This window comes from Diabrotica virgifera, chromosome 2 (genome assembly GCF_917563875.1).
Source record: "Diabrotica virgifera virgifera chromosome 2, PGI_DIABVI_V3a".
NCBI classification, from domain to species: Eukaryota; Metazoa; Arthropoda; class Insecta; order Coleoptera; family Chrysomelidae; genus Diabrotica; species Diabrotica virgifera.
Window position 1 is genome coordinate 200,433,058 of NC_065444.1, and position 12,948 is coordinate 200,446,005.

Sequence of the window (12,948 nt, forward strand, 5' to 3'; positions counted from 1 at the left end):
TGTTCTACATTAAATTTGAAACAAAAAAGGTCCTATGCATAACCCTTCTAAAATGAACGGTTCCAAAGTTACGGAGGTAGTATGTTATAATTGGTCCAAAAAAGGCCTAACCCAGACATCCGAAGTAAAAGTTTTCCTGCAACACCAAATTGTTCTATATGGTCCACATATGAGTGATCGCGTCTAACCTTAATTTATACCGTTTTTTTTTTTTAGTTGTTATATGCATGTTTATCCGATTTTTTTGCCGGTACGGCGAGCTCTATTTCAAAAATCTTCTAGTTTCCTCCAAATAATATTTTTTCTAGATTTTTTGTGATATTCTAAATAAAATAAGTTTCTTGACATTTTTCTCCAAAGTTAATGGTTTTAAAGTTATAAGCGATTTAATTCCGAAAAATGCCAAAACGCATTTTTGGATTTTAAATCGCTTATAACTTTAAAACTGTTAACTTTTGAGAAAAATGTCAAGAAACTTATTTTATTTAAAATGTCCCAAAAAATCTAGAAAAAATATTTTTTGGAGGAAAACTGGAGATTTTTGAAATAGAGCGCGCCGCACCGACAAAAAAATCGGATGGACATGTATATTTAACAATTAAAACACGACGGTTTAAATTAGGGTTAGACACAATCACTCTTTAGAATCTTCAAGCTGAATGTTTAAACTTCAATTTAAGAATCTGGCAACCTCAAAAGTTCTAATTTAAATATGAGTTTTTAGGCCTCGTAAATGAGCATTTTCGCACTTTTCAGATTTTAAATCGCCTATAACTCGAAAACTATCAATTTTTGAAAAAAATTACAAGATACCTTTCTTGTTTAGAATGACCCACTAAACTTAAAAATATATGTTCCGGGGCAAAAAAACGTGATCTTTTCTATTTGTTTATAAAAATTGTTTAAACAGTTTCTGCCCAAAAATTCCGCCCGGCACCCTTCAGATTTGTTTAGAGGGGACATGTTTGAATAGGAATCCACAAAGAAACCGAATCAGAAATTTTCCCAGACGGGAGCGGTCTCACCACATGGACTAAAATAGATTTCTCCAATACTTTTGGTTTAGATTTTACCACGAGATACGAGCACAGTATTTATCCAAGTAAAATTTTCAGCGAGACCCCGTCCTTAAACCGCCTACTAAAAAATTAAAAGTTCGCACCTGATATATAAAATGATTTCGAGTCATCTTAGCGAGGCCGCACCTGCATACTCTCTGTACTTAACTAAACTATCGACTCACTAAAAATTCTGCCGTTTGCGGCCTCGCTTAGATATCTATTGCGTTATTTCTCTGATAGAGGCAGCATCTCTCGGGAAAGAATCTTTTCTCTCTGTTGCGCCGGCATTTGGGGACCTCTCTTTCATACAACGGCCGGCCTTAAGGGTGATGTAATACGACTGTTAGAAGAACATCTTAAAAAACCGCTTCAGTGGTTTGCATGTCTGCGACATTCAAATGATCTACCCATGGGACATCAAAAGAAGTTTGCCAGTGACAAATCAAAAAACGTGAGGGTCTTCAAACTTTCTCCTATAAAAATTTTGATTCAAACGACTACTTTAAGTTAATTAACTAACAAGAATATCACCTTACAGAACCACCTATATTCTCTAGATTTTCGAGTGACAATCTGCGAGATTTTATTAAGAATCCTAACTTAGACCCTTGCAACATTGAGATTGAGAAATATCACTGCCACAAACAATGTGTAGAACGATAAGTCAAGCTTGTGACACAAGCTTCTCTAGTAAGTGTATCGTGTCTCTAGCAGTTTGTGAAGCGTATTCGAGGGATGGATTTATAAAAATCGAATTGATTCCAGAAAAACTATGCCTCACTTTAATGCTAAATCGGAAGACATCTTCGAATAGAATGCTTTTACCATATTTTTTGTAACCTAATTTTGTACTTTGCTTTATATTTATTTTAGTATTAAAAAACTTGGGTGACGCCAGGGAGACGGATAAGTTAGGCTATTTTGTTATAAAAAGAATGTTTTAGTACTTTTCTTAAGTAAAATTTTTAATTGCCTTGCCTTATGAAACCAGAAAATCTTTTCCAATTTAAACCGAATTTATTTATTCAAGTTCTATCATTACATTTCCCTTACAAAATAAATTCGCATATTAATGTATTTTTTCTAATTTTTAGTTGCCGTGGGGGGCAGAAAATATTTTTTTATTTCAACGCAATTTTACTAAAATACTAAATAGTGTGTTAGGCAACTATTGTGAGCTATTACATTTTCGTTTCGAAATAAAAATTTTTTCGTCTGTTAACATTTTTTCAAAATTTTTAATTGTCTTGGGGGGCAGAAGATATTTTCCAATTTCGAAAAAATTTTACCAAAATGCTTAACAGTTGATTGGGCAACTTTTGTGAGGTGTTACTTTTCCATCGCAAAAAAAAATTTTTTTTCGCCTTTTTCGATGCACCCTACTCTACATGCCTTTAACCATTGGTTATATTTTTTTATACATTTTTATAAACAAATTCCATATTTTCTCTAATTGAGACATGATACTTTTCTTTTAGATCCGTTTGACATCCACTTTTGCAATGCAGATAAGAAAAGCGATTTAATCAAACAATTTTATAAATACGTTCCAACGATAGACGAGCCATGGTTTCCATTAAATTTACACGAAGCTAGTTATTTAGACCTTTATCCCAAAGATCAATTGGTGTACTTAACTCCACATTGTAGAGAAGAAATAAAGGAATACGATCATGATGCTGTGTATATTATTGGTGGTATAGTGGACAGAGTAAGTAATATCATTTACGTCGAAATCACCAACTCAGTATTAGTCTAAGAGCTAGTGAACCCTCCGACTAACGGTCTTCCTGTAAGACTAGAAATTTGTATAATGATAATTCATAGCACACCAAGACTAAAAACCATGATCTGGCAGGCATCAGCCCTGCACGTGTATCTACCAGGTGAATCGAAAAGTGCATAGTTTAGGGGAAAAATAAACTTTCTCCTATAAAGTTTAAATTTAAGTATGTGTTTGAGTAAGTCATTTAGAAGAAATGTGTACAATGACAGGCGATTCTGAACAGCATAAAACCTTGCCAGGCGAGGGGAAAGATTAAGCTTTTTTCCTAAAATTATTTTTTTTGCATCGAACAAAGTTTTTTTAGATTATTTGAATCATTCCAAACAGAAAAGGTCTTTAGTGACTTTTCTCTGAGGTTAATAGTTTTTGACATATAAGCGATTAAAAAGTTTAAAAATAGCTAAATCGGCCATTTTTAACCCTGAATCGGTCATTTAACTGAAAATTTGAATGTTGCTAAGGTAGGTAGATATTCTTTAATCGTCGATTGATGAAATCCAGAAGAGTTCTTTGCAATACAATATCGAAAACCCCCTTGTTTTTTAATTGCTAATCAAGCGGGCGCGACACTGTAGTATAAGTGAGGGCGTTTGAGTTTGCATAAATTCATTATCTCGAGAATGAGCAAATTTGAAGAGAAATCCTGGGACAGATCGATTTTTATTTTTAAATTAGGACTTTTTGGCATCTATATAATACTAATGACGTCATCCATCTGGTCGTGATGACGTAATCGATGTTTTTTTTGAATGGGGGTAGGGGTCGTGTGATAGCTCATTTGAAAGGTTATTTAATTCTCTATTCAGTAATATAAACGTTAACCTAATTATTTATGCAAATGGTGTGCAAAAAATTTTTCTTTTTGTGTAAATTAATTTATTAAAAAAATGTTTTTTGTACATCGTGTATAAATAATTATGTTAATGTTTATATTTCTGAATAGAGAATTAAATAACCTTTCAAATGAGTTATCACACGACCCCTACTCCCATTCAAAAATCATCGATTACGTCATCACGCCTAGATGGATGACGTCACTAGTATTATACAGGGTGAGTCATGAGGAACTGTACATACTCCAACCTCGTATAGAGGCCCCTATGGGGAATAACAAATGACCATTAAAAAGTGTCTGCTCCCATTGTTTAATAATATACACGGCGAGTTTCGCATTTTGACAGAAATTTTTATTCGTCATAATTTTTGAACGGTCAGATCGATGTGTCTCTTATTTTGGTCAATCGTTACACTATTGCCACCTAATCAACTGATTTATTCAAACTAGAAAAAAAATCAGGTCCGGCTTTAAAAAAATGAGTTCGTTTTGGTCTTAGAAAAAATTTCACCCTGTATAAGCTTTTTGAAAACTCTAATATGAATTTTACAGATTAGACAAATAGGCAATTAAAATAACATATTTATTTTTTTCCGCACACGCTTGCTTAATTTTTTATAAAAAAATCTTTGATTATGAATTAAAAGTTTGGTAAAGTGAACCATAGATTTAACAAAATTAACTTTTATTACCAAAATTAATTTTTTTTAACAAATATTTAATTTATGTTACCACCAATCAACTGATTTATTCAAACAAGAAAAAAATCAGGCCCGGATTTAAAAAATAAGTTCGTTTTGGTCTTAGAAAAAATTTCACCCTGTATACGCTTTTTGAAAACTCTAATATGATTTTTACAAATTAGACAAATAGGTAATTAAAATGGCATATTTATTTTTTTCCCTGCACGATTACTTAATTTTTTATAAAAAAAATCAAATTTGACTATGAATAATTAAAAGTTTGGTAAAGTGAACCATAGATTAAAATAAAAATAACTTTTATTACAAAAATGAATTTTTTTTGAACAAATATTTAATTTATGTTATCACCCAATCAACTGATTTATTCAAACTAAAAAAAATCAGGCCCGGATTTAAAAAATTAGTTTGTTTGGGTCATAGAAAAAATTTCACCTTGTATACGTTTTTTGAAAACTCTAATATGAATTTTACAAATAAGACAAATAGGCAATTAAAATGGCATATTTTTTTTTGTCCCCACACGATTACTTATTTTTTTATTAAAAAATCAAATTTGACTATGCATAAAAAGTTAGGCAAAGTTTTTGCATAGATTTAAAAAAAATAACTTTTTTTACAAAAATTAATTTACAAAAACAACGTTTTTCTTAAAATTAAAAGTTTTACCATTTTTTTTTTTCTATAACACGTCTACATCTAAAACTTCCCATAACACTTCTTTTGGACTCTATAGTTTAACATAGACGTGATCAAATTGATAAATTTTAAATTTTTCCACCTAATTTTTGCGATTTACAAGTTTGCAACTTTTACAAGAAGAAGACTGAAAGTCTACAACAATTTTCATAGTCTTCACAATGGTAAGAGGTATGTGCTGTAAGAATTTCAGAAAAAAAATATTAAAATGGAACAGAGTTGTAGCGAGTTAAACTGTGAGTTCATTTTTTTTTCATTTTTAGGTTAAAATTCCGATTTTGACAAATTTGATTTTTTAATAAAAAATTAAGTAATCGTGTGGGGAAAAAATAAATATGCCATTTTAATTGCCTATTTGTCTTATTTGTAAAATTCATATTAGAGTTTTCAAAAAGCGTATACAGGGTGAAATTTTTTCTAAAACCAAAACGAACTAATTTTTTAAATCCGGGCCTGATTTTTCTCATACATAAATTACTTATTTGTGCAAAAAAAATTAATTTTTGTAATAAAAGTTATTTTTTTTTAAATACAGGTTCACTTTACCAAACTTTTAATTCATAGTGAAATTTGATTTTTTTATAAAAAATTAAGTAATCGTGTGCGGAAAAAAATAAATATGCCATTTTAATTGCCTCTTTGTCTAATTTGTAAAATTCATATTAGAGTTTTCAAAAAGCGTATACAGGGTGAAATTTTTTCTAAGACCCAAACGAACTAATTTTTTTAAAGCCGGACCTGATTTTTTTCTAGTTTGAATAAATTAGTTGATTAGGTGGTAATAGTGTAACGATTGGCCAAAATAAGAGACACATCGATCTGACCGTTCAAAAATTATGACAAATACAAATTTCTGTCAAAATGCGAAACTCGTCCTGTATATTATTAAACAATGGGAGCAGACACTTTTTAATGGTCATTTCTTATTCCCCATAGGAGCCTCTATACGAGGTAGGAGTATGTACAGTTCCTCATGACTCACCCTGTATATATGCCAAAAAGTCCTAATTTAAAAATAAAAATCGACCTGTCCCAGGATTTCTCTTCAAATTTGCTCATTCTCGATATAATGAATTTATGCAAACTCAAACGTCCTCACTTATACTACACTATCGCGCCCGCTTGATTAGCAATTAAAAAACAAGGGGGTTTTCGATATTGCATTGCAAAAAACTCTTCGGGATTTCATCAATCGACGTTTAAAGAATATCTACCTACCTTGGCAACATTGAAATTTTCAGTTAAATGTCTGATTCATGCAATTCATGGTTAAAAATGGCCGATTTCGCGATTTTTTAATTTTTTAATCGCTTATATGTCAAAAACTATTACCCTAAGAGAAAAATTACTAAAGACCTTCTCGGTTTGGAATGATTCAAAAAACCTAAAAAACTTTGTTCGATGCAAAAATAATAATTTTAGGAAAAAACCCCAATCTTTCCCCTCGCCTGGCATTGTACACATTTCTTCTAAATGACTTACTCAAACACATACTTAAATGTAAACTTTACAGGAGAAAGTTTATTTTTCTCCTAAACTCTGCACTTTCCGATTCACCTGGTAGATACACGTGCAGGGCTGATGCCTGCCAGGTCATGGTTTTTAGCCTTGGTGTGCTATGAATTATCACTATACAAATTTCTAGCCTTACAGGAAGACCGTTAGTCGGAGGGTTTACTAGCTCTTAGACTATAAAATATCACGATTTCAATAAGCCATCACGACTCTTTCATTTTTTAGATCAACCAGGAACCATTATCTTTAGCAAAGGCTAAGAGGGAAGGCATACGAATGGCAAAACTACCTCTGGACAGATATCTTCAATGGGGGGCTGGGTCGGGTAAAAGTCTAACATTAAACCAAGTAGTGGCAATTTTACTTGATCAAAAAGTGACGGGAGATTGGCAGCATTCTTTAAGGCATGTCCCAAAAAGGAAGCTTATGGAAGAAAGTACTCTAAGAGCAATCGAGCAGACTTACAATAGAAGAAAACAGACTCAGTTTAAACCACAATGGAAACCTAAATCTTCACAAAATGTGAATTTTGATAATTTAGGGTTTAATAATAGAAGTAAGAAGAGTTTTAGTGCAAATAATAAAGCAAAAAGAACTATAAACGTTAATGCATTGTTAGAAGAATGATTTTTATAATAAAAAAGGTAAAATACACATATATAATATTTTATTTAATTAAAGTATCGGTGACTTTGAGGCCATGGCAACAGAATTAATCTGAGAATTTTGTTTGTTTGTGTTCTACATTTTTTGCCATTGAGGAGAAGTGATAAATTCCATTTATTCTTCTTTGGGTGCCATAGTAGGTCGCTCTAACATTGGCAATTATGTTGGCGGGTTGTTCACGATCTTCTGCTAATCGCAATAGTTGTTAGGTACTGCATTTTTCTGTCCAATTGCGAATGTTCTTGAGCCATGAAATCTTCTTCCTTCCAATTCCTCTGCGGTCCTCGATTTTACCTTTCATGACAAGCTGAAGGATTCTATGTTGGTCTCCTCTAAGAACATGCCCTGGGTATGAATTTTTTCTTATTTTAATAGTTTTCGTAACTCACGAACGGCATTATGCTCTATTTAACACAATAGGGATGTTCACTAATTTTTAAATATAGTTAAATTCAATAGATTACAAGGTATATAAAAACGTAACAATCATAAAACTGTTTAAAAATGTATATTTTTTAAGATAAATGAGTTCATAATGTTGATTTTCTTGGAGGCTAGAAAAACGGTACCCTGCAGCGAGGCTACGGTCTGTGACGTCAGCAGTCGTAACGTCTTTGATCGGCGACTAGTTTTGTATACTTATTTACTCAGTGTACTTAAATGTGCGCAGTTTTTTACGTATTTCATTATTAAAAATAAAGCCAAATAAGTGGTGTTTTGTTCCTGGGTGTGTAAATACATCAAAAAACAGTTCTGACAAAATTTTTATTACCGTTCCAGCCAATTTAAAACAGAAAAAGAAATGGTTTGTTGCAGCTAGAACTTAAAATAACTAACTTAAAGAACTAACTTAATAAAATAAACATTATAGAAGTTTTCCAGAGACTTTCGGCCCTTGGTAATAATGTAATTGTTCTTTCTGCATTTACATTTTTCAAAAATACTTATTATTAGTTTTCTCAGGATTCGAAAAAAATGAATGAATTTAAATAGCATTGGACCAAGATTTTGCACCTACCCCCTTAAAGAGTAAATGAAAAAGTTTCGGGACCTCAAATTTGTATTCCTTAAACTGGGATATTCCTAAAAACGGGATTCTAATAATACATACAGTAAAAGTAAACCTTGAAATAACTACATGTGGATGTAGGTATGACTTTATATTATATTAAAATCATTAATAATTTAGTGAAAAGATTGGTTGAAATGAAAATGTATAATACCCAAGTTCAAAAATATTTTTTACCTTGAAACAGTTGTCAACTCGAAATACGAAACAACCGAAATAAGATCTAGAGTTGAAAAGGACATAGCAACATTTAACAACATGCATGAGAAATATTTTCACCCATTGCGACATAATATCTCTCCCACTAAAAATGCGGCTGCTAAAATGTTATTATTTCCGGTCTTGCTATATGGCGCAGAAGCCTGGACAATAATGGAAACATTAATGAAAAAGGTAGAGGCATTCCAGATGTGGGTGTACCCACGTATCCTCAAAATATCCTGGGCGACCCACACCAACGTACAGGTATTGCGTCGAATGGGAAAACAAAAAGAAATCTCTTTTACAATTAAGAAACGAAATCTTAAATATTTCGGTCATATCATGAGGCATGATAAATATCGTATAATCCAACTGATAACGCAAGGTAAAATAGAGAGCAAACGCGGACCCGGAAGAAAAGACACTCATGACTTAAAAACTTATGCCAATGATTTGGACAAAAATCGATCGAGTTATTCAGAAACGCCTCAAATGAAATTAAAATTGCCATGATGATAGCCAACGTCCTCAACGGACAAGGCACATGAAGAAGAATAAAAATATTTTTAATACACCTAACCAAGGTAAAGTAATAACCAGCCAATGTATGTATACAATATGCATGCGTACAATGCATGCATACAAGTTTCTCTATTTTTTTTTGTGAAGTATTAAGCATTTATTTTTTTAGCTTAAAGAAGACATGGAAAATTATATGGAATATACACTCAGTAAAGCTGTGGTAGATTTATTTTTCTCAAGATGCCAATAAATCATACACCATTGTTACATCTACACTACAGTCGGTAGTTTATATACGAATCGGCTTTCTGAAAACCTTCTTCCATTTTATTTGTTTATTTTTGTAAAACCCAAAATATGTCCTTACAAACAGTGTATCCACTTTAAACTAAACAAATTCACTATAAAACTCCACTTTAACCCTGATAAAACAAGAAGAGAACAAAATAAAATGACCTGAAACGTCAAACAGGTAAACAGTAACACTATGAGAATGGCGCGCGCTTGGGGTATGCAACTAGTGACGTCAGGCCAATAGAGAAGCGTTCTTGAAATTTAAAATAATGCTAGATTTCTAATAAAGATTTTTTATAGAAAGGCTTTTTCAATTTTGTTGAAATTTTGGACAATTATTCCTAGGGTGTTTCTTAATCGTTTTACATGTTTGAAATGACTTTTTAATTTTTTGTGAACATCCCTATTATATTGGTCTACATCATTGTCTAGGATATTCGGAGCATTCTTCTGTTCAACCACAGCTCACACGCCTCTGGGCGATTGACCGTATTGACCTTCAGAGTCCAGGTCTCGATACTATGTAACACACTGACCAAGTATAGCATTTGATCATTTTTTGACGTAATTTTAGTTTTAAGTGTAGTTACAGAATGATTTCATCTTTAGAAAAGTTGTGCTAGCTGCTTCAATTCTGCATATTTGATATCTTTACTTGGTTCTAGTTGGTCTCTAATGTAGCATCCCAGAAATTTAAAGTGAGTAACTCACTCAATGTTTTGTTGATATATCTATAGCTTTGTCTTGAGGCTATCAGATGACACTGGATACGGAGCTTGAGATTATCAGAGAACTTTTCCCACCCAGCAACTGTCATGGAGCTGCTATCTCATGGATACAGGTCTCAACTTTTTGCATCTATCACTGACGCTGTTAAACTATATTTAACATTATATACTTACTTTGGTATTGGCGAACTAACGTTATTCTTATGTATAACGTAGATACGTTCGTAATTACATACACCCATACATATTTACAGTTCTAGCTTATTTTCTATAATTAGGTCCACAATGAATTATTTTTCGTGGGTACCGGTATCAATTTTTTATTGTTCCTAAGATAATTTTATATTCTAAGAATTTACTATTGAATTTATTTTAAATTTGAATTAAATGAGGTTTAAAATGTTTGAGTACTGCTAATATGCTAAATGTAGGTAAGGTATTCTACAGGCGTAGAACAGGCAACACTGTTCTTCATAAGAGTTTGTACTGCAAAGTCACCGCGAAACGAAGTATTCGTTGTGTGCAGTTACTTGGAAGGGATACGAGAAACGATCGTCCGCGAATAGTGGAGAAATCTTGCAACTTTCTAAAATAATTCATAATGTCAATTGAAAATGTCAAATTGACGTATATTTCATACCTACTGTCATTGAAGAAGAAAAATTATATGTTGCTCCACAATATTGATATGATATTAAGCAATTATTATATAAAAGTAAATGTAATTAATTGTATTTTGCTTGTAGTACTGCATTCTAATAATTAATTTTATTTACTATATACAATTGTTTACCTTTTAATAACATAACCTCGATCTTACTTTTTCTTCTTATAATTTTTTTGGGGTATGGCCTTGACAATTATCCAGTAACCAGGACTAATATAATTGGCCAATATAATTAAAAGTGCTAAAAATGTTGCTGAGCTATGAAACCAGGTGTCGCTTTTCCAAACTTGCACAGTCCCAATAGGCACTTCACATATGATCCGATACATTTCATAATGCAATATATATTACAATCTTAACAAAAACTAAAAAGTATTGTTTAGAGTTTAGATACTTTATAACGTAAAATGAATAAGTACTTATTTATTTATTCCTTCTTCACATTCAGTTTTGTTTATTTTATAGCAATTTCGAAATAAAAATGGTCATCACTTGTTAAATATCCAGTATATTAGTACTGTAAGAGCGGGAATTATGAGAGGAATCTAAAGATGAGAAAATATACAGGGTGTCCTATTTAACAAAATACGTTTGTTTTACCACATAGATATTAATCACCCTGTAGAATTATTCTCCACTTCTGGAGAATATCATTGCCTAAATTTTGTCTAAATAACTTTTTTGGATATTTATGTAGGTACCTACCATAATGGAATTATCGACCAATGTCACAATAAAAACTCAGTATTATAAGAGTGTGGAACAATAAAAGAAAAGTCAAAAAATAAGACATAATAAGAGTTGCACATAATTCTCCCCTTTTGCCATATTATAAATTTGAAAAAATATATAGGGAATAATCAGACTTTTTTGACATTCCATGTCTATTACAGCGAATATTTCATTGGCTAGAGTTAGTGACAAGTACTGACGAGTCTATATTATGACGTCATTGTTACATTTGGTGAGACTGGAAATGGTATGGGTATGGTTATGGGACTCTCATAATATTGGAGTTTAAATATAATGTCAAAATATTGTTTTCAAATTATAATCGGGTTGTAAGACGAAATACAGTTGTTTTAATACAATTCAATTAAAATATCCAACAATTTCAATCAAAATCAAATAGAGAAACTAAAGTAACAGAATTTAGAGTGTAGACAGTTTTATAGGACAGTTTATATTTTAACCAACTTCACATCTATAAACAAACATCTTACATAACCTTTCTATGGGACATGAGTTTGACATTTATAGTACAGATAGTTATCTTTGTTTCACACTCTTAAAGACAAAAAGAAACAGTATAGCCGGTAGCTGCTGTGGTAAATATATATATGATTTTTATTTGGCAACACCGCTTTCCTGCTAAACTTGACAGCAGCAAAAAATTAATATATGAGAAAAAATGTGTTGATTTTGTTTGCCGTCAAGTTTGTTCCATTGGGTTATGTTGCCATTAAATCTATAACGTGCACGCCTAATTGTTTGAATTGGACAAATGAATATAGAACAAAATAGAAACAAGATATGAACAGAATAAATCAAAAGCTGCTAACTAAATAAATACTAAATTACAAACTTAAAGGAGAATAAAGAACTGCGAGAGAACATCTCCTTAAAAAGCTGGGGCGAAATTTGATGGAACATGCACCAAATATCTAAACCCTGAAATGATCAAGTTTGTATATTATTTTTAATTTTACTTGACGTGTTAAAAACAGGTTTTTAACACTTTTGTAGTTGATTTTGTAATTAAATTAACATATTTAATGATGGTTTGGTGTTTGCTATGGATTCTTAAATCAGTTATAAGTTATGTAATCGTACTGAAGAGGTCAGCAGCGTACAGCTCTGGTAGTACATATATCACAATTATTAATGATTCAAGTACTTTTACATTTGAACTCGCATTTTCTTCATAAGTCACCTTTTAACAAATAATCACATTATATTATCAAGGTTTTGTTAGTTTTCGATAATATTTTACGTATATCTCTAACAATGATACAGTAAACTGTAGCATTGTAAATTGCTTAAAAACATTATTTTATTACAAATTAACATTTCTTACTTATTTTCATTTATACGCCACTGACTATTTGACACAGTGGCGGATCTACGGTTCTAAAGTTATATACCATGCGGCTTCTGGAGCTAGGAGATTTCGTACTTTTGGCTAGGTACTAAAACATTATGAA

At 31.6% G+C, this 12,948-nt stretch overlaps 1 protein-coding gene across 1 annotated transcript in view; it reads left to right on the top strand.

Moving 5' to 3' along the window:
• The window catches only part of LOC126880344 (mitochondrial ribonuclease P protein 1 homolog), a 32,048-nt gene extending 24,801 nt beyond the window's left edge, over positions 1-7,247 (top strand). The window contains exons 4-5 of the mRNA XM_050644147.1: positions 2,540-2,772; positions 6,823-7,247. Coding sequence (XP_050500104.1) covers positions 2,540-2,772; positions 6,823-7,224 — 635 coding nt within the window. The 3' untranslated portion in view covers positions 7,225-7,247. The remainder of the gene's footprint in view (positions 1-2,539; positions 2,773-6,822) is intronic.
• Positions 7,248-12,948: the final 5,701 nt, after the last annotated feature.